Below are 23,706 nucleotides of genomic sequence, written 5' to 3'. Positions count from 1 at the left end.
TGCCTAGTTAATTTGTTATCAAAGGGACTTTGTGCACAGTGGACAAGGCCTCTCAAAGTTCTGGGGTCAAACCTTGCCTTATACATTTACTAGTCACTTAACTGCTCTGTGCCTCAGTTTCCTCACTTGAAAATTAGGAGGCTGTTCTTTCCAACTTTAAATCTAGGGTCCTATTATCTCAAGTCCCCATATTTAGCAAGAAAAGTCTCAACACATAAACAGCAACCTCATTGTGCTCCAAACAGGCGATCATGATCTCTGACAAAATGACCACTCCAGTTCTTCCTACACCGGCACTGCAATGGACCAGCAGAGGAGCATTGGGGCCTTGAGGTTCCGCTGTGCTGTTCGTATGGCGACGCACCGACTGGATCTCCTCCAGGTAGGCTGTCAGAGTCAGTAAGAGAGAAGCAGAGCCAGAAAGAAAGAGAGAGAGAGAGAGAGAGAGAGAGAGAGAGAGAGAGAGAGAGAGAGAGAGAGAGAGAGAGAAACACAAAACAGAGCGATAGATGGTGGAGACAGATAGGAAGGGAGAGACAGAGAGAGATAGAGAGTGAAAGAGAGAGTGTTAGTGATAAGCTCTATACAATTCTTATGAAATCACTTCATTTGTTATTCAATTGGAGGCAGTAAAGTACAGTGGAAAGTGTGCTAGATTTAGAGGAGCTGGTTTCAGATCCTGACTCTGCTGTGTACCCTGCAACAAGTCACTTAGCCCGTATAGGCCTCAGTTTCCTCATTTATAAAATGAGGTGTTTGGACTGGATCACCTCTAAGTTTCCTTCTAGCTCTAAATCTATGAAAATGAGTACTTGCCACACAAGACTACACCTTTATTCGCTGTCCTACCTATCTTTCCAGTAACACTTGAGATCCTTATTTTAAAAGTGAAACTATTCTGGATGTTACCACGTTGTGATTATAATGAGTACCTATGAGGGCATATCATTCTTTCTCAAGCATAAGGTTGATGTCACTTACACAAAAATCCCTTTAAATCCTCTGGACAACCATGCTCAGGCCAATCAGTATACTGAAGATGCCAAATTGTTCTTTCTTGCCCAGTGAGAAGATGTTTAATCTTCAAGCCAGTTGTGGCATAGCACCCAGAGTCAGTGCGGAATCGTGTTGTGATCTTAAATCTTCCATATGTCACAGTGTTGTGCCTTGAACCAAGCCGGGGCCAATACCTAAAGCTCTTCTCTCGTCCACCCTCCTTTAAAAAAATGTGGGAAACATTTCATTAAAAAAACATGCTATAAATACTATATTTGCCAGTGATGTGACTAGATTATTATTCCCCACAATTTCCCTGCATTTCCTTCTTAACATCACAGCTCCACAGAAAAGCAGGCTTCTCCTGTGAATAAGGAATCAAATTAAAATAACTAGTACTCACTTCTTCTGCTGTTGCCATTGCTATGATAGCAATCCCTTGTTCCCATACCATCTGCCAAAAATCCTGACATGTATTTTGCAAAGGTCCTTGGGTGGCAATATAATCCCATTCGATGCCACCAACAGAGACCTAAAGGTAGGAAAGTTTAAAATAAAATTTTAAACCAAGGTCTGAGGGACTTATGAAGCAAAAACCACCCAGTTTGATCATTCATGTCCTCTGAGAAATGTCATCTATGAAGCTTAGTAAATAGCATATCCTGAACAGAGTATTTACTTGAACATTTATTAGATGGAGTTGATTACCATTCAAATGAAATATAAATGTTGAATTTCTCATTTAAAAATGAACACATCCAAACCCCACATATTGCTGGTTAGAATATTCTCACATTTGAAGTGAGCAGTACACAGTAACACAGTAACAGCAATGTTGTCATGATCATCAGCTGTGAAAGACTTAGCTCCTCTGATCAAAAGAAGGATCTACAACAATTCCAAAGGACTCATGATGAAAAATGCTATCTACCTCCAGAGAGAGAAGTGATAAACTCTAAGTAGAGAATGAAGTACATTTTTTCACTTCTTTTTTTTTTTTGCTTTTTTCCCCCCACAATATGGCTAATGTGGAAATATGTTTTGAATTACTTCGTATGTATAATGGGCATTGTATTTCTTGCCTTCTCAATGGGTGGGGAAGGGGGTCAAGGGAGGGAGAAAATTTGGAACTAAAAATAAAAGTGTTTTTTAAAAGAATATGTTCACATTTAGAAAAGATTTTTTTCATGCCCACAACAGTGGATTTTTTATTACAATAAAAACTATTTTTTACAATTTCCTTTCTGAAATACATGCCAGAGAGGAAGGCAATGCAAGGATGACTATGCTCGTTTTATGGATGAAGAGACAGAGATTCAGAGAGGTCAAACTGATTTACCCAAAATTATATAAGCCAAGTGTCAGAACTGGGATTCAAACCCAAATTTCCTAGGTCCAAATCTAGCACTCTCTGTTATGCTGCCTCTGCAATCCTCATAATCACTAGTATTTACAGCTTAGACCTCAAATAATATTTTACAGCTTATAAAAGTACCATACATTATCAAATGAAAAAATGTATTCTCACTCTTCTTAAACTCTTAGAGCACAAATGTCAATTATTATTTCTTTTTCATTTTTTCATTATTGTTAGTTTTTATGATCAACCCCATTAAATAGGTAATACAACTATTATTATCTTAATTTTACAGATAAGAAAACTTAAGAGGAAGATAAAATGCCTTCCTGAGTCAACATTCCCAATGGCGAATTGTTCAATCAATCAACATGTATTGATTAAGCACTTGCTATGAGCCAGGCACTGTGCTAAGTACTGGAAATGCAAAGAAAAAATAAAATAAAAACAGTCCCTAATAAAAGGTAGAGTTTGGATCTGAGACCCTTTGTTTGAGGAAGATTAAACCTGTAGCCCATCAGTACACCTACACTGCAGGATAAACGCTGCAGACGACAATGGCAATGGGTTCAAAACTTCCTGAAAAGACAAGGAGCTCTCATTTTCATGCGCGCACAAGCACCCCCACACACACACATTTACTATGGTGTTCTTGCAGTAATGTTGAACTGACTTACAAATGTCTGGGAATCTTATAAAACGCTCCTTAGAATTCCTGTACTTTCTTTATCCTCTGTCATAAACATTTGTATGTATGCTAGTTATCTTCAGCTGGTGGTTTTGTTTTTTTGGTTTCCACCCATCATGAGCACTGTAAGGTTTCACACTAAGTATCCCACAAAATTACATTTCCTGTTATCATTGGGTATGCAATGAAACTAACTCCACCAACGTTTTTATTAGCCTCTCCAAGGAAAACATCTAGGCCAACCCTCCATTCAGTTCTCTTTTGACTGCATTTATAGTGAAAATATTCAACCCGCATGTGGTTCTCTTCAGTCCTCCAACAACATGTTAACTCATTTGTTTGTTGGACAATAGTTAAGGAGAGTACCAACAGTTTAAACTGTATGGTTCTCAGCATCCTTTCCCTTCATTTTTAGCTACACCACTATCATAACTTCAAGGTGATACACCACACAAAGGTGGAAGGGGATCACATTAGACAGAACCATTTTGCATTTTTCTTTGTTTCATAGGTCACTAAAGGCAAACATGTATCACTTAGTGACCAATACACTTGTAAAGAACCCCATCATTTTTAGATAAATTAGTTATTATATAGCAAATGTTATCTATTGCTAAAGCTAGATTTGTAACTTTTCCAGGATGGTAGAACCTACCAGAGTAAGAATTCTAGTGGAACAATATTTGAGAACTTAGAGTCAATTTTAAGCCTCAGTGAAGAATGGAACTGAATTTTTGTGGATGAAAGTATCAACCTCCTTAAATGAAACAGTATAAATAAAAGAATGCATTATGGAATAGAGGTTAAAAAATCCTCCCATAAATTATTTTTTTATTCAGTGCCCAAAAGGAATTCTCTCCTGAAAACAGTGACCTCAAATACTGTGTTAATATGAGCCAAGAATAGGAGGGGAAGGAGGAAAGAGAAGCATCTGGTTTGGTTCACCCACTCATTATGAGTCATCTTTTTTTTTTCCTTCCATTTTAATGATTCTGACATTACTGGTTGGGTGGCATAACACTGTTGTCTCCAGGAAAGAGGTAACACTATTTCTCCAAAGAGCTAAATGATGTTCTGAAATGATTATGGGCAGCATGTGAAAGTATGCCATCACAGAACAGTCTGTACCTTCTGGGAGAATGGCTTCTATGATCACCAAGATTGACTCTGAGGTACCCTTGTCTGAATATATGAAAACACATGCATGGATGTTATGAGACAAACTACACCTGAGATAAAGGAGCACAGAAACATGGATTAAAAGATCAGTATTTTACTCCTGGATATGAGGCAAAATCTTCTAAACATCCTGAGTTCACAGTACTTACCTGGGAAGCAGACTACTTTGCCACATATCAAACAGACACAACTTTACTTAAAGTATTCTCTTGAACAAGATTTAATTTTGGTCTAAGGGTTTACTCATTTGTAAATCGGAGATCACAATAATAGCCACTTGCCTTAAAAGGATATTTTTAATACTAAAAAATTAATACTCATAATACATTTCGAGACTTTTGACTCAATATCTACTAGTCATGTGGCCACTGGCAAGTCATTTAAATACTCTGTTTCTAAGTTTTCTCCTTTGTACGATGAAGATAATAATATACTACACTTTACTTTCACTGGCTTTTGTGAGGAAAGCATTTTGCAAATTTTAACAGGCTATATAAAAACATATTATTATAAGTGTCACATTACCAGAAAGATGTAGTGGATAAAGGCAGTAGACAGCTGACCTCAGAACTAGGAAGACCTAGGTTCAAGTGCCAGCTCTGAAACCCACTGGCTATGTAACTTTGAGGTGACTTAAACTATCACTATTCTAGGCAACTTTTGAAGCTGATAAATTTCATAGAAAGTACACACATGCATTGGTACAGAAAGTTTCCTCACTCAGGAATTTCCAAAACCAATTAAATGCCAGGTCCAGTTTCTATCCCTTATCCCTACCACCTTAACATCATTTACAAAAATCTACTTACCATCAATTTTCATCTCACCTTAATATGTGATGCATTGATATAACCAGTATTGTTTTCTTTGGTTGGGACCAATTCTACTCTGGTATCATCATAGGGGAGCACATCTTGGAATCTGTTTCTCTCTGCATTGTCAGGGAGTCGTGCTATTGCACATTCCCCATCTATCCGCCGCTTTTTCAGTATGCGTTCATATTCTGTGAATACCATTCCCTGTTCTAACCGCTGTTCCAGAATTTTACACTGAAAAAAAAAAAAAGCTTACACTGAGTGATGTGAAAATGTTCGCCTTTAATGATTCTAATCTCAAATCTTTATTAAAAAGGAATCAGCAGAAAAGAGGATAGTTTTCAGTTGTTTTTGCTTTGGGCTTATACCATATACCTAGCATTATTGTAATATAAAAAATTATTCTAGACAAAACACAAGGAAAAACATACAACAGAACTTTTGAGGGAACTGAAGAACATGATATACAAAATAAGGGCGGACGAAATGGAGATGTTTAACCTGGAAAAGACTTAGGAGAACTACGATTGTAATCTTCGGTTATTTATAGGGTTAACCTGGAGAGAAGGTTCCACTTAGAACTGAGAGTGGAACCAGCATCAATAAGTAGGAAGAATAAGGTGGCAAATTTCAGCTCAACATGACTTTGTAAGAGCTATTCCAAAATGGAATTAGCTGCCTCAACAGCCCCATTCCAAGCAGATTTAGAGTGACCAATTTTGGGGGTGTTACAGAAGGTATTTATGCCTTAGGTTGGATGAGAATTGGGCCAGAAAACCTCTGAAACACCTTCTAGTTTTAAGATTCTATGAAACATGAGGATTCTGGGAAGATGGCAGAATGAGGCAGGAATTTACCTGGCTCTCCCAAATTTCCCAAATAATTTAAAATAATGACTCACAGTGAAGTTTAGAGTGGCAGAAATAGTTAAAAGTCAAGGTAAAGCAGTTGTGCACTTAAGACAATTTGGGAGGATGCTAGGAAAGATCTGACCTCCTGAGGTGGTGGTCTGTCAGAGTGAAATGCAGATAACACCCTAGAAGATACTCCTGAATCAACAAGTTCTGAGGGCAGCTGTATTGGCAGCAACCTCAGCTTCAGGAACTTTCTCGCCATAAATAGTGTGCAGATTGGATGGCTGATCAGGGGAAAATTTCAGGAGCCCTCCTTTGGCACTGGACATGACACCCAGGTGCACTGACCACAGACAGTCCTAGGCTGTGGCTATGAGCAAGGAAGAGAATACACACACTAGTGAGTGCGGTTGCAGAGAGTGGGGCCCTACTGTTTTTATTGAACAGAGTTCTTGTTTCTGGTTCCAGGGTACATGGGGAAGTTGAAGCTTGCCGCTGAGGAAGGGAGCTAAGACACTAAGAGTTTTTGTGGTGACAACGTTGCTGGGGGCCATGGTCGCAACTTGGGGGACAGAGAGGAGTACCTGAGGTCAGGCCCCTAGATAGAACTCCAAAAACAATAAAATGAAAAATCTGAAGCTTGAGACATTATCCTCCATGCCTTGGGTCTAGAGCTTGACTATAACACAAAGTTAACAGCTAAGAAATAAGCTGCTGGGGAGAGGGAGGGAATAAATAAATAAAAGAGAAAACTCTACCACTGACAGCTACTATTGAGACAGAGAAGATCTGGGTTCAAACTCAGAAGAAGACAGTGAAGTCACTTCAAAGTGAAGTTACTTCAAAGAAAAATGTAAAATGACCACAAGCCCAAATGAGTTCTCAGAAGACCTTAAAAAGGACTTTAAAAATCAAAAAAGAGAGGTTAAGGAAAAAATAAGAGAGCAAAAAATAAGAGTAATGCAAGAAAATCAAGAAAATTAGGAAAAGAGAGTCAACCAATTGGAAAAGAAATAAAAAAAAACTTATGGAAGAAAATAACTCCTTAAAAATTAGACTTTGGGTAAGGAAAAGTTAATGACTTCATAAGACACCAAGAAATAATAAAACAAAATCAAAAGAATGGAAAAATGGGAGAGAATGTGAAACACCTTATTAGAAAAACAACTGACCTGGAAAATAGAGCAAGGAGAGATAATATGAGAATTGTTGGACTACCTGAAAGTTAAAATTTTAAAAAGTTTAAACACTATACTTCAAGAAATTACCATGGAAAATTGTCCTGAAGTTTTAGAACTAGAGGATAAAATAGATGGAAAAAAATCTACCAATCACCACCTGAAAGAGATCCCAAGATCTCACAGAAATATTATAGCTAAGTTTCAAAGCCCCCAGGTGAAGGAGAAAATATCACAAGCAACTAGAAGAAAAAAAAACAATTTAAATACTGTGGAGCTACATCAGGATAACAAAATTTAGCAGCTTCTACATTAAAAGACCAGAGCATGAAACAAGATATTCAGAAGGGCAAAAGAGCTGGGTTTGCAACCCAGAATAGCGTACCCAGCAAAGCTGAGTGTAATTTTTCATGGGAAAAAAAAATCACATTTAATGAATTAAAGGACTTTCAAGTATTTGTGAGGAAAAGACCAGAACTGAAGAGAAAATTTTGACCTATAAGAATTAGGAAAAACATAAGAAGGTAAATATGTGAAAGACCAATTATTAGGGATTTAATGAGGTCAAACTGTTTACTTCTTATACGGGAAAATATCTGTAACTCTTAAGAATGTTATCATTACTACAGTAGTTTAAAAGAGCATACATAGATAGAAGGCTTGGGGTTGAGTTGAGTATGAAGGGATGATCCTAAGAAATAAAACTGGATAAGAAGAAGCAATTATCTCATATAAAAAAAGTGTGAATGAAAGAACTGTTACAGTGGAGGCAAGAGAGAATGGAGGTCTGGTAGTGCTAGAACCTTATTTGCAGTTGAACTGTGTTAAAGAAGGAATAACATATACATCTAGAAGGGTATAAAAGTCTTAACTTACAAAAAATGGAAGGGGGAGGGAATAGGATAAGAGAGGGACTCTTAGAAGAATTGCTAGATTAAGGAATGGGACAGTGAGGGGTGAGGGATTCTTAGGAGGGGTACAGATTAAGTAAGCATTAGTCAGACATAAATTAAACATCTGAGGAGGGATAGAGTAAAAAGAAATGGAGAAAAGGATAAACTGAGGAAAAATAGGATGAAGGGAAATACACAACTAGTAATAATAACTTTAAATGTGAATGGGATGAACTCACCCATAAAACAGAAAAAGATGGCAGAATGGATTAAAAACCAGAATGCTACAATATGTTGTTTACAATAAATACATTTAAACATGAGAGATACAATAGAGTAAAAATAAAAGGCTGGAGTAGAATTTATTATGCTTCAGCTGATGCAAAAAAAAGCAGGAGCAGCAATCATGATCTCAAAGTTAAAGCTAAAATTGATTTAATTAAAAGAGATAAATAGGGAAACTACATTATGCTAAAAGGTACCACAGATAGATAATGAAATAATATCAATACAAAACCTATAAGCACCAAATGTTATAGCATCCAAATTTTTAAAAGAAAAGCTAAATGAATTACTGGAAGAAATGGATAGCAAAATTATAATAATGTAGGACTTCACCCTTCCCCTCTCATAACTAGATAAATCTAACCAAAAAATAAACAACAAAGAAGTCAAGGAGACGAACAGAATCTTAGATAAGATAGCTACCTGCAGAGACTTGAATGGGAATAAAAAGGGATATACCTTTTTCTCAGTAGTATATGGTACCTTTACAAAAACTGACCACATGTTAGGGCATAAAAATTTCATAGTAAATGCAGAAAAACAGAAATACTAAATGCATCCTTTCAGATCGTAAGGCAATAAAATCATATTTAATGAGGAACCATGCAAACACAAATTAAAAATTAATTGGAGACTAAATAACCTAATCTTAAAGAATAAGTGGGTTAAAAAACAAGTCATAGAAACAATAAACAATTTTATTAGAGAGAATAATAATAATGAGACAACATACCAAAACCTATGGGATGCAGTAAAAGCAGTAATCAGACGAAAATTTATATCTCTAAATGCTTATATCAATAAAATAAAGAAAGAGCAATCCAATGAGTTGGGTATGCAGTTAAAAAAAAACTAGAAAGCGAACAAATTAAAAATCTACAATTAAAAACCAAATTGGAAATCCTAAAAATTAAAGGTAAGATTAGTAACAATTGCATGTAAGAAAATCACTGAACTAATAAATAAAACTAGGAGTTGGTTTTATGAAGAAAAAAAACCAATAAAATAGATAAACCACTGGTTAATGTTTTTAAAAAGAAAGAGAACACCAAATCACTAGTATCAAAAAAAGAAAAGGGTGAGTATGCCACTAATGAAGATGAAATTAAATTAGGAGTTATTTTGCCCAATTATATGTCAATAAATTTAACAATTTAAGTGAAATAGAAGAATACTTACAAAAATATAAACTTCCTAGATTAGCAGAAGAGGAAATAGAACACCTAAATAAACCTATCTTAGAAAAAGAAATTGAACAGGCCATAAATGAGCTTCCAAGAAAAAAGCATCAGGACCAGACGTATTTATAAGTGAATTCTACCAAACATTTAAAGAACACCTAGTTCCAATATTAAATAAATAACTAAAAGGCAAAGAAGGAATACCAACAAACCCCTTTTATTTTTTATGTACTTATTTATTTTTGGTGAGGTGATTAGGGTTAAGTGACTTGCCCAGGGTCACACAGCTAGTAAGCGTTAAGTGTCTGAAGCTGGATTTGAACTCAGGTCCTCTTGAACTCCAAGGCCAGAGCTCTATTCACTGCGCCAACTAGCTGCCCCTGCAAACCCCTTTTATGAAACAAATATGGTATTGACACTTAAACCAAGAAGAGCAAAAACAGAGAAAGAAAATTATAGACCAATTTCACTAGCAAATACAGAGGCAAAAATCCTAAACAAAATATTAGCGAGGACACTACAACAATATAACACAAAGATTACACGTTGTGAACAAGTGGGAGTTATACCAGGAATGCTGAAATGAATTAACATAAGGAAAATTATTAAAATTGATCACATATCAATAACAAAAGTAATAAAAAATCATGACTATATCAATAGATGCAGAAAAGGCTTTTGACAAAATACACACTCATTCCTATTAAAAACACTTGAAGGCATAAATACAAATTGATTTTTCCTTAAAATCATAAGAAGCATCTACCTAAAACCATCAGCAAGCATTATTTGTAATGGGGACAAGCGAGAAGTCATCCCAGTAAGATCAAGAATGAAAACAAAGATGCCCATTACATATTATGCAATATTATACAATACTGTATGAGACATGCTAGCAATAAGAAAACAATAACAAATTGAAGGAATCAGAATGGGCAATGAGGTAATAAAGAAATCTCTTTTTGCAGATGATATAATGATATGCTTGGGAAATCCTAGAGATTCAACTAAAAAGCTAGTTGAAACAATTAATAATTTTAGTAAAGTAGCAGGATATAAAATAAACCCACATAAATCATCAGCATTTCTACCCTGAAAGAAGAGATAGTAAAAGATAAATCATTTAAAATAACTGTAGACAATATAAAATACCTGAAGGCAAAGCCAGGAATGACATAAACCTAATTATAAAAACACTTTTTATATAAAAAAAGTCAGATTTAAATAATCAGGGAAATATTAATTGTTCATGAGTGGGCAGAGCCAATATAATAAAAATGAGAATTCTACCTAAACTAGTCAAAAAAAAATTATAGAGCTAGGAAAAATAATTTTAAAAATTCACCTGGAAAAACAAAAGATCAAGAATATTAAAGGAATTAAAAATGTAAAAGAAGGAGGTTTAGCAGTACCAGATCTTAAACTATGTTATAAGGCAGTAACTATCAAAACTATCTGGTACTGGATAAGAAACAGAAAGATGAATTAGTAGAACAGAGCAGAAATATAATACATAGTAGTTAAGCTTTTGGGATAAGAATTCACTATTCGGTAAAAAAAAAATTGTTGGGAAAACTGGAAAGCAGTCTGGCAGAAATTGGGTATAGACCAGTATCTTACACTATTTACCAAGATACGATCAAAATGGATACCTGACCTAGATATAAAGAGAAATAAGTAAATTAGAAGAACATGGAATATGTCACTTATCAGACTTAACAGAGAGGAGAATAATTTATGAATAAACAAAAGATAGAGAGCACTGTATAGTATAAAATGGATAATTTTGATTACATTAATTTTTTTAATAATTTTTTAATTTTATACTTAAATACAAAATGAGGAGAAAAAAAACATTGCCATGTACACATAAGATAGGATTTAATATATAACAATAAACTTCCATTTTAAAAAAAACTTACATAATAAATATTACACACTGTTTTCAAAGTTGCCCATCTTTTCTTTGCTTTCTTGTTGGTTTTCTTTTGTTCTCTGCTGTGTACTTTCTACTTCATTTTTCCCCTCCCTCCCACCATCACCCTAAAGAAGGTTACAATTAAGCTTGCATATATATACATACACACACACACACACACACACACACACATATATGTATACATATACATATACACATATATCTATAAACATACACATACATACATGTATGTACTCATACATATATATATATATGTAAGACCGTACTGTGCTTATTTCCTCTTATCATCTGTTTCTCTGAGGGTAGACAGCACCTTCCTTCATAAGTCCAAGTCTTTCCATGTTTTTTTCTAAATCAACCAGCTCATCATTTCCTACACCACAGCAATATTCCAACTCAATCACATCTTATGTAAGGGATTTTCTATGAAAGTTTTCTCCCTCAATTTTTTGCATTCCTTTAATTCTTGGCTACATAGGGCTTCATTTATGCAAAAAAAATTAGTTTAAAATAATCAAAATTATTTTTATACTTCAACGATGCTCTTACCTCATAATATAGTTTAAGGTCTAATTCTGCTGAATCTACTTCCTTTACATCTTTTCCCTCTGGTTTCTTTGAAGTTCCTGACCTTTTGTTCTTCTGAATGAACTTTGTTATTATTTTTTCTAACCCAGTAAAATAACTATTTAGTAATTTAATTGGGATGACATTGAATAACTAGATAAGTAAAATTGTCATTTTAAAAATTATATTGGCTTTACTTAACCATGAACTATATAAATATAACTTCAATTACTTATCTTTGTGTTTATTTTAATAAAGAGTTTTATGTTTACGTTCATATGGTTCCTGTGCTGTTTTGGCAGGTATACATTTAGGTATTTTATACTATCTAGGTATTTTAAACGATCTAAAACAATTCTGAATAATATTGATGACAAATGGTGTAGTTTCTCTTTTTTATTTTTCATTAAATCTATTTTAATTTTAACTTGTCTGAGAATATGATTACTATCCCTGCTTCTTTTACATACAATTAATTCTAAATTCTACTCCTGCCCTTTATTTTATCTTTGTGTGTATCTCTCATTTTTATAATGTTTCAACATATTGTTGAGTTCAAATTTTTAAATGCTATCAATTTCCATTTTATGGGTAAATTCATCCCATTTACATTCTAAACTACAATTATTATGCATTTTCCTCCTTCCTATTTTTCGTCACCTTCTCACCCTATTTACCCTAACCCTCCTCACTCCTCTGCTTTACTTCTACCCACTACCTTGCCCTCCTATTCCTTCAAAGAATCCCTTATCCTTTATCCTCTCCCCCCACCATATCCCCTTACAATCTTATTTCTTTTTGGATTTAGAAGATTTTTGTATCCTTCTAGATATATGTTCTTCCCTCTTTAACCCATTCCTGACGACAGTAAGGTTCTAGCACTGCCCACCCTCCCCCCACACTAGCCTCTTCTGTATCAATTTTTGCCTCATTTATAGGAGATTACTCCTTTATCTCTCTCTACACAGTTTTATTTTTTAGAATTACCCCATCAAACTCAGCTCAGTCCATGTCTTTCTTTCAAACTACCCAAATAATGATGACAATCATAAGAATACTGCTAATATTTTCATATACATGAAGTAAACAATTTGACCTTATTGAATCCCTCATAATTATTCTTTAATGTTTACCTTATATTTCTCCTGGATGTTTTATGTCAAATTTTCCCTTAAGTTCTAGGGTTTTTGTCACAAAAACCTGGAAGGCTTTGAGTTTGTTAAATGCCCTTCCCCCCCCCCATTCAGGATTATACTTAACTTTGCTAGGTAAGTTACCCTTCATTATAACCCCAGGTCTTTTGCTCTATGGAATATAATATTTCAAGACGTGTGGTCCTTCAATGTAATAGCTGCTAGGGCTATTGTAGCTCCACGATAGTTAAATTGGTTTTTTTTTCTTGTTGCTTCCATTATTTTCTCCTTAACCTGGGAAATTTGAAACTTGGCTATGATATTCCTGTACATTTTTCTCCTGAGATCTCTTTCAAGTGGTGATCAGTGGATTTTTTTTTTTAATTTCTGCTTTGCCTCCTTGTGCTAGAACTTCAGGGCAATTTTCTTTGATAATTTCTTGCAATATTGTATCAAAACTGTTTTTTAATCACAATTTTCAGGTAGTCCTTATAATATTCTTACATTACTTCTCCTCAATCTATTCTCCAGATCAGTTGTTTTTCTGATGAGATGTTTTACCTTCTCTTCTATTTTTTCATTCTTTTGATTTTGTTTTATGATTTCTTAGTGTATTAGAATATCACTGACTTTCCCTTACCCAATTCTAGTTTTCAAGGAATTATTCTTAAGTTTTTTATTCTCTATTTTTAGTCGGTTGATTTTCTTTTCATAATTTTCTTGATTTTCTTGCTCTTATTTTTTCCTAATCCTCAATCTCTCTTATTTGATTTTTAAAGTTCTTTTTAAATTCTTCCAAGAATTCTTTTCATGCTTGGGACCATTGACGTTTCTCATTTAAAAAGAAGTGGCTTTTTTAGCTCTATGATCTTCCTCTGACTATGAATCCAGATCTTCTCTAACCCTATAGTAACTATCTAGGGTTGAGTTCTTTCTTCTTCGCTTACTCATTTTTATTTATATATTTTTTGTTTTATTTTGTTTTTAGCAGCTAATAGTGTAGTCAAATTGTAGCTCTGAGGTATGAGGAATGATGCCCCAAAAGCCTCAGCAACTTCTTATCGATATTTTCTGTGCTCTGTCTCAGGGACCAACCTTAGGCTCTCCTCTCCACCCCTAAGTCACAATAAGGGCCCCCAGCCACACTGTCCTGCAAATGATCTAGCTCCTTGTGGTCCCTTCAGTGGCTGCAAACTACAGCTACCCTCTCTGCCACAGAACTAAAACCAGGGACTCTGCTGTCCTGCAAATGCCCACAGCAGGCGAAGTCCCTGCCCCATGCTATTGCACTCACCAGGTGTGTGTTAACTCCTTCTCTGTGCAGCCACAGCCCTTCTCCTACTCATCCCTCAGACCCCCACGCTGTCTGTGAGATGAAAGTTTTTAAGGCAGAGGTTGCCTCTCAGCCCTGCTGCCCCCAAGGACTGTTTGTTGATTCTGCAGAGTTGGCTTGTAAGTGTTCTCATTTCACCCAGGTCAAACCTTCCCATCAGAGGCTGGGTCGTTCCTGAGGTCTTCTCAAAATATCTTAGGAGGACAACTACTTTACTCCATGTTTATTTCTGCTGCTCTGAGGCGATGTTCTGTGTATTTGTTGTTGTTTGTCCTTTTCTCGAAGAGGACCGTGGCATCAGGAAGGTGATGCCATGACTTGTAAGTGAACTGGATTTAAGTGAGGGAGGGCTGTGCAAAGTCAGCAACCTCACTTTCTCCTCCAGAGCCATCTGGGTACTGTGGCCAGATATAAATCAGGATGACTGGAGATGGTCCCGGAGTCTTTTTTTGTGGAGGAAATTTGAGAGCTTAAGGTTTTCTGTCCTACGCCACCATCTTCTCAGAATCCTCTCCTGATTACATTAAGTTAAAAGGGTTTTATGCAAATAAAACCAATGGAACCAAAATTAGAAAGAAATCAGAAAATAGGTGAGGGGATTTAGAAGTTTCTCAGATAAAGATCTCATATCCCAAATATATAGAAAACTCTGTCAAATTTATAAGAATACTAGTTATTCCCCAACTGATAAATGCTCAAAGGATATGAGCAGGTAGTTTCTGAATGAAGAAATCAAAGCTATCTATAGTCATATGAAAAAATGCTTCAAATCATTAATCAGAGAAATGCAAATTAAAACAACTCTGAGGTACCACATCACACCTATCAGATTGGCTAACATAACAAAACAGGAAAATGATAAATACTAAAGAAGATGCATTGCTGGTGGAGTTGTGAACTGATCCAACCATTCTGGAGAGCAATTTGGAACCATGACCAAAGGGCTGTAAAATGCACATACCCTTTGACCCAGCAATACCCCACTTCTAGGTCTGTATCCCAAAGAGATCATACATCAGTTGGGGAATGGCTAAACAAGTTGTACTTTATGAATGTAATGGAAAACTATTGTGCTATAAAAAATGATGAGCAGGCAGACTTCAGAAAAACCTGGAAAGATTTGAATGAACTGATGCTAAGTGAAATGAGTAGAACCAGGAGAACACGGTACACAGTAACAGCCACAATGTGTGATGACTAACTTTGATAAACATTTCTTCTTAGCAATACAAGGATCCAAGACAATTCCAAAGGACTCATGATGGAAAATGCTGTCCACATCCAGAAAAAGAACTATGGAGGTTGAATAAAGATTGAAGCATATTATTTGCTCTCTCTCTCTCTTTTTTCTTTTTTTGTTTGTTTGTTCTTTCTTGTGGTTTCTCCCATTTGTTCTAATTCTTCTTTACAACATGACTAATGTGAAAATAGGTATAATATGAATGTATATGTAAAACCTATATCAAACTGCATGCTGTCTTGGGGAGGGGGGCAAGGAGAGTTGGGGAGAAAATTTGAAACTCAAAGTCTTATGGAAATGAATGCTGAAAACTAAAAATAAATTAAATAAATTTTAAAACAAAATAAAATTAAAAAAACAAACAACTTTGAGATATCATCTCACACCTATTAGATTGGCTAAAATGGAAGAAGGGGAAATGACAAATGTTGGCGCAGATATGGAAAAATTGGGACACCACTACTCTGTTGGTAGAACTATTAACTGACCCAACCACTTTGAAGAGCAATCTGGAATTATGCCCGAAGAGTTATTAAACTGCCTACATTCTTTGACCCAGTAATACCACTATTAGGTCTGTTTCCAAAGGTGATGAGGGAAAAAGCAAATGAAACAATATATTCTAAAATATTTATAGCAGCTCTCTTTGTGGTAGCAAACAACTAGAAATTGCCAGGATGCCTGTCAAGTGAGGAATGGCTGAACAAGTCATGGTACATGATTATGTGTTGTAAGAAATGTTGAGCAGATTCATTTTAGAAAAGTATGGAAAGACTTGCATGAAATAATGAAGAGTGAAATGAGCATAACCAAGAGAACTTTGTTTACAGTAACAGCAATATTGTTTGAAGAATAACAAAGTGAATAACAAAGTTTTCTGAGTATTATAAATACTTAAATCAATACAAAGGACCTATGAAGGAAGATGCTATCTACCTCCAGAGAAAAAACTAATAAACACAAGTATGCCTAATATGGTGTGGGGGGGAGGGGGTGTATCTGTGTCAAATGGTGGCTTTGTCTAGTGTGGGTTGGGGAGGGAGTGAGGGAGACAGTTGTAAACATAAAATATAACCCAAAAAATGAATTAAATTTTAAAAAGGAAAATAAAATACCACTGAAAAAAATATTCTATGAAACATGATATATAACACATAGATAAAACATTAAAGGCAACAGAAAATAAGTCAATGGCTAGGAAGATAAAGAACATTTCCTGCTTTAAATTGAAGATTAGACTATAGCAGTAATGTTGTACAAAGAGTTAGTTCTATGAGCAAGGACGAAGAAAAATACTTTCCAAGAAAAGAGCAAGTTGAAGAAGATACGATTAATTCAGTCGTTATAAATTAATACTTTTATTTGATGCTATGAAAAAAATAGACAAAAAATAATAGCAAATATCTAGAACAACCTTGACATATAAGCAAATTTGTTTCTATTAGCCTAGCTCATGACTGATATTTATTTAATAAAGTTTTACCAAGAAATTATCCATCTTGAAAGAAATAATTTAATTGAAATAAAAAATGAGACTACAAAAAATAGTATTTAATGAAAAAAATTATTGGAATGGAACTACAAAAATAAATCACTGAAATGGCCTCATTTTTGATTCTTTTTTTTTTCAGTCCCTTATACACATCTGCTACAGCCTTTCAAACACCAAAAAAACAAATAAAACATAAAGACAGTCCTAGGTGGCTGGTATAGAACAAAAATCACAAACAAAATCTTATAAGGCATTCTCACTTTTAAGTGATTCACAATTTCTATGACATTATCTCTAACTCTGCCCAAATTTGAAGCTCAAATGACAGAATTTCAAAATTCCAGATGGCTGCTGATTTGTTAAAGCCACGGCATTTAATAAAATTTTAGGGAGATCCGTTTTCACATTATTTTGTTATCATTAAAGCAGAAGTTATATCCAAACTGGTTTTTACATACCCTCTCATCATTGGTTGCTCTGGTAGGCATTTCCTTTCCTTCATCAGGCAAGGGCATTCTAGATAAGGATAATCCATTTAAAGCAGCCAGTTTAAGAGGACCACATTTTTTTGCATCTGCTCGATTCTTTTTCATTCCCTATAAAAAAAATGTAGATATATTTAACACACATATAATGCATAACATATAACAATAACATAACACACACATATGTATATGTTTGTACATACACATACCTCTCCAAAGAGAAAAATGAAATTTCAATGAACTTAATGCTAGACAGATGAGACTAAATGTTTCTCTTCAGATTTACAAACCAAAGGGAATGTTCCACTGTTTCTGTTTACATGTTTGTGCTTCACATCTTAAGTCAGAGTCATTAGGTGGATGCCACATTCTTCCCAAGGCCAAAGCCCTGACCCAGCTTCATTCCAGATATGAGATTTTGAAATGCACCTGGTTGCACTGCTATGTTGCAATGAAAGGTGAGATGAGCCAACAGCATTCTTCCACGAGACATAATATCTCCAGAATTTCAAAACTTGATAAGGATAATATAGCCATATCTAATGGAAAGAGTTTTGATTTTGGTAAAGATTTTATTTAAAATAAATTTGAAAGCAACTCCATTCTGAAATTTTTTTAAAAAATTAATATTATGTGTGAGGGGAGGTGGGGAACAACCACTACTTTTGTTCATTTTCTTTCTCTGTATTGGAGATACTGTTGGGCATACTGCCCTCTAGTCTTAATGCAACTATAGATTTGTTGTATGGCCAAAATATGTTACTTTGCCTTTCTAGGACTCAAGGGCTTTCTCTCTAAAATGGTATAATAACATAAGACTGCAAGTTAGTATGGGGATGGAGATAATATCTTTAAATGTGTTTGATTTCCTCAAAAAAAGGGCACAAGGTAGGGAGATGAGCAGAGAATATATAATAGAAAGAATGCTACTTGGAGTCAGTAGACATGAAGTCTAGTCCAAGCTTTGCCACAAATTTTGCCTGTGACCTTGGGAAAGACAAATAACCTCTCCTCAACTGTGAAATAGTCAGATAGAGCAGTTCTCTAAGGCCCCTTTTTCTTATAAGCTTTGACTGATATGTTCTGTTTCTTATATCACCATAGTTATCCCAAGTATCCTTCCCCCTCTCCCTCCCAGAGAGACATCCTATATGACAAATAGTATTTTTAGAGAGGAAAATAAAATCAGCATAATTGATTGACACCTTAAAAAAGTCCAAAAACATGTGCAATGTGCAACACTTGTGGACCTCCCACTTCCCTGAAGGTGTAGGTTGGGGAAGCCTTCTCATGTCTCTTTATTTGAATCCTGTTTGATCTTTACAATTTTATTACATTCACTTTTGATTTTTTTGGTGTATGGTTGTTCTTTCCATTAACATTGTTGTATGACTGTATCTATTGTTTTCTCGGCTCTGCGTACTTCATTCTGCATCAGTTCACACATATAGCTCTTTCCAGGCTTCTCTATATTCATCACACACATCATTTCTTATAGCACGGTAATATTTCATTGCATTCATATATCATGATTTGTTTAGCTATTCCCCAATTGATGGGCATCTATTTTGTTTTCAATTCTTAACAAACACCAAAATGTGCTGCTATAAATATTTTGGAGTATATGGGGACTTTCTTTTTATCAATAGCTTCCTTAGACTATGCCCAAAGGGCTACAAAAATGTGCATACCCTTTGATCCAGCAATAGCACTTCTAGGGCTGTATCCGAAAGAGATCAAACAAATAAGAAAATGACCCACATGTACAAAAATATTCATAGCAGCTCTTTTTGTGGAGGCAAAGAATTGGAAATTGGGGAATGGCTGAACAAGTTGTGGTATACGAATGTAATGGAATACTATTGTGCTATAAGAAATGATGAACAGGCTGACCAGAAAAACCTGGAAAAACTGACTAATATTGTTAAACTGAACCCTTCTCAGCATTACCAGGATCTAAGACATCTCCAGAGGCCTCAGGATGGAAAATGCTGTCCACATCCAAAGAAAGAACTATGGAAGTCAAATCACTATCAGTTATTTTTATCTTCTGTTGAGTTTTGTTTCATCTTTCTGATGGTTCCTCCTATTGGTTTTAATTTTTACTTACAACTTCACTAATGTGAAAATACGTTTAATAGGAATGTAAATGTAAGGCCTATATGAGACTGTGCGCTGTCTTGGAGAGGGTGGTGGGGAGGAAGAGGGAGAAAAATTTTTAACTCAAAAGCAAATGGAAGTGATTGTTGATAAATCAAAATAAATTAATAAAATTTAAAAAAATAAACAAAAAATAAAAATCAAGAGTTCTCACAACACAAATAAATAAATAAATAATTTATCAGTAGCTTCCTTAGGATTCAAATCTTGCCTCTAGGCACTACCAATATGACTCTGTGCAATCTCACTTTCCCCACGTGGGCCTCGGTTTCTTTATCTGCAAAATGATGGAGTTGAGCCAGATAGTCTCCAAAAGCCTATACGGTTCTGGAGCTACGATCATCAAACAATGCAAAGGAGAAATGAGATGTCAAAGCAAAGGAGCAACACGATTTAAACCAAGCAATCTAGCCTGGAAATTCTTAACATTTCTTTATCTAGAGGGAACCTTTTGGCAGTCTGGTGAAGCCTATGGACCCTTCTCAGAATCATGATTGGGTTTTTTTTTAAATAATATAAGAAAATGCCAAATTTTGGCTATAGGCAAGTAAAAATAAAGATGATTTTTTCCCCATCCAAGTTCACCTGAAATCTATCCACAGAACCCCCTTTACAAATCCCTAGCCTAGACAAGTTCAAGGCATATTAGCATGGGAACAACTCATGAGCATCGCATTTAGGAAGGTAGAGCTATAAGAATAAAATTAAAATTATTCTATAGATGCAACCTTTTGGAAGAGGGCAGTGGGTGGGGGTGAGGAGCAAGGTTCAACTCACTGATATTGTGACCACAAATTTATATGAAGCGTAAGTTGGTATACAACTCAAAAAGCTAGTATAATCTAACTTTTAAAAGAAATACCTAAAAAAAAAAAAACGCTTGAGGGGCAGATAGGTAGCTCAGCGGATAGAGCTCTGGCCTTGGAGTCAGGAGGACCTGAGTTCAAATCTGGACTCAGACACTTGACACTTACTAGCTGTGTGACCTTGGGCAAGTCACTTCCAACTGCCTCACCAAAAAGCTCCCCCCCCCCAAAAAAAAGGAAAAACATTTGACTAGAAACAGCATGAGACCATGGAAATTGTACTCAACTTAGAAGCCAGGAAAACCTTGTTTCAAATTTCACGTTAGCCATTTACTAGCTGTGTGCCCTTAAGCAAATCTCCATCTAACCTCTCTGAGCTACAGCTTCCTTATCAGTAAAAAGTGAAAAGATTAGATTCAATGATCTCCAAAGTCCCTTCTAAATTATCCTACAATCTCGTAAGAATCAGCTGCTAGGTGGCACAGTGGAGAAAGCACTGGACTTGGAGTCAGGAAGACCTGAGTTCAAATATGGCCTCCGGCTATGACTGGCCATGTGAACCTTGGCAAGTCACTTGGTTTCCATTACCTCACTTTCCTCAACCATAAAATGGGAATAATAACATCACTTACCTCCCAGGGCTGTTGTGAGAATCAAATGAGATTATGTTTGTAAAGCATTCAGCACAGTGCCTGTCACATAGTAAGTGCTATATAAATGGTTAGGGCAGCTAGGTGGTCCAGTGGATAGAGAAGACCAGGCCTGAAGTCAGGAAGACATCTTCCTGAGTTCAAATCCAGCCTTAGCTATTTACTAGCTGTGTGATCCTGGGTAAGTCACTTAACCTTGTTTGCCTAAGTTTCCTCATCTGTAAAATGGGCTGGAGAAGGAAATGGCAAACCATTCTAGTATCCTTGCCAAGAAAACCCCAAATGGGGTAAAAAAAAAGTTGGAAACAACTACAATTATTGAACAAGTATAAATGTTTATTCCCTTCTCTTCCTATCCTACCCCTCATCCCCTGTAAGAGTTAGGAAAGCTCTACTCTATTTGATAATTAACTAGTTGCTCAACCTTAAGCAAGTTATAACATTTCCACAACTCAGTTTCTTCCTATATAAAATGAGGATGATGGATTACTTGACCCTTTATAGTACCAACATCTTGTGGTTCTAAATTATTGCTGAAACATTACAAATTGCTTCAGATTGGAAATAAAATAGTTTTGTATCATTTAAGTAAGGTAAGTTGTGTCAAAAACAGTCAAAGTCTACTTTCACTAATACATACCATATCATAAGAATTTCACTGGTTTTGCAAGGAAGTCATTATCTCTAGATGACAGTTGATAACAGCTAACATTTATATAGTGCTTACTAAGTGCCAGGGACTGTGCTAACTAAATGTACTTTATAATTATCTCATTTGAACCTCCCAATAATCTTGGGAGGTAGGTGCTGTTGTTATCCCCATTTTACAAATGAGGAAGCTGGAACAAATAGAAGTTAAATGACTTGTCCAGAGTCAGTAAGTATCTCAGCAAATCTGAACTTAGGTCTTCCTGACTCTGGCTCTACCCACTGCACCATAATCCATTGCCTAAATGTTACGTTTTAAAAATTGATATTTCAAAGAAAAAAGCAAAATACTTCAAGAAATTTCCCTTAAGAAACAAACTAAAGGTTGTTAAAGGTTGATATGTGAAATGCATAGAAAATTGATTCAAATACATAAAATCAAGAGTCATTCTACAGTTAGAGAAATGATATAGATAAAAGATATGTAGGCAGTTCTCAAGAGAAGACCTGTAAACAGTCTATAACTCTATGAAAAATATGTGCCAAATCATATTAGACAATTCTCAAACTGTCAACAACTCAAAAAAATGTTTCAAATCATACATAGGCAGTTCTCAAAAGAAAAATGTTATCTATCAACAATTCTATGGGGGAAAAAAATTCTACAAATTATTATTAATGTGAGAAATGCAAATTAAAACAACTCCAAGGTTCCAACCCTTCAGATTGGCAAAGATTCTTGGAGAGGCTGTGGGAAGACAAGCATATTAATGAACTATTGGTAAAGATATAAATTGCTCCAACCATTCTGGAAGCATTTGGGACTATCCCCCCAAAAGTCCCCAAACCATGTACATACTCTTTAACGTAGCAATGTCACTACTAGGCTTATACCCTTAAAAAGATCAAAGAAAGAAGAAAAGGAGCTATATATATGTATATATATATATATACATATATATATATATATACATACACACACACACACACACACACACACACACACATGCAGCAGCACTTTTTATAGTATCAAAGAACAGGAAACAAAGGGTTTCTATCAATTGAAAAATGACTGAAAAATTATAGTATGTGAACATGAAAGAATACTGTAGCACCATAAGAAATGGCAAAAGGGACAGATTCAGAAAAATCTAGAAAGACTTGATGAACTAATGCAGAGCAAAGCAAGCAGAATCAGGAATTTTTTTTCCTTTTTGGTGAGGCAATCAGGGTTAAGTGACTTGCCCAGAGTCACACAGCTAGTTAAGTGTCATATGTCTGAGACTGGATTTGAACGCACGTCCTCCTGACTCCAAGGCCAGAGCTCTATCCACTGTGTGACCTAGTTGCCCCAAAATATTTTTATAAAAATGATTATGACATTATAAGGGAAAACAACTTTGAAAAACTAGAGAACTCTGATCATTGCCAGACTCCAGAAGACTGATGATGCTGTCAAAAAAAAAAAATCATCAACTGAACATTCAGAAAACACACAGAAGAAAGCAGGTCTTTCATGACTTCAAGACCAACTCTTTATCTACTGTGTGATGCTTCCTCTCCCACTCCATCAAAATACATGGGAAGCTTTCATGTTTAAAAGACTCTGCTAAACAAATACAACCTGGCCATTTTCTAATGCTCTATACAGCATGGGGGGCCCACATCAAAGAAGGCACTGGACTCTAGGAATGAAGCAGAAATGCAGTAGCTCAAAAGAAGCCTGAGATGCACAAATTTAGAGACATCTCCAACTCCAAATGTTCACATGACTACACGTGCCCAACCTGTGCTAAAGCCTTTCCAGCTCACACTGGTCCAATCAGC

General features: G+C 35.4%; 1 protein-coding gene across 3 annotated transcripts in view; it reads right to left on the bottom strand.

The window, feature by feature from the left end:
- Nucleotides 1–23,706, bottom strand: part of PTPN21 (protein tyrosine phosphatase non-receptor type 21) — a 120,982-nt gene that overhangs the window by 8,891 nt on the left and 88,385 nt on the right. For all 3 annotated transcript variants that reach the window (XM_021000324.2, XM_021000323.2, XM_021000325.2), the window contains exons 14-18: nt 17,589–17,726; nt 5,048–5,269; nt 1,400–1,528; nt 982–1,216; nt 227–387 (exon numbers count right to left, since the gene is read on the bottom strand). In XM_021000324.2, coding sequence (XP_020855983.1) covers nt 227–387; nt 982–1,216; nt 1,400–1,528; nt 5,048–5,269; nt 17,589–17,726 — 885 coding nt within the window. The remainder of the gene's footprint in view (nt 1–226; nt 388–981; nt 1,217–1,399; nt 1,529–5,047; nt 5,270–17,588; nt 17,727–23,706) is intronic.

This window comes from Phascolarctos cinereus, unplaced genomic scaffold (assembly GCF_003287225.1).
Source record: "Phascolarctos cinereus isolate Bilbo 61053 unplaced genomic scaffold, phaCin_HiC Scaffold_3;HRSCAF=262, whole genome shotgun sequence".
NCBI classification, from domain to species: Eukaryota; Metazoa; Chordata; class Mammalia; order Diprotodontia; family Phascolarctidae; genus Phascolarctos; species Phascolarctos cinereus.
This window is presented reverse-complemented; position numbering and strand designations above follow the sequence as displayed.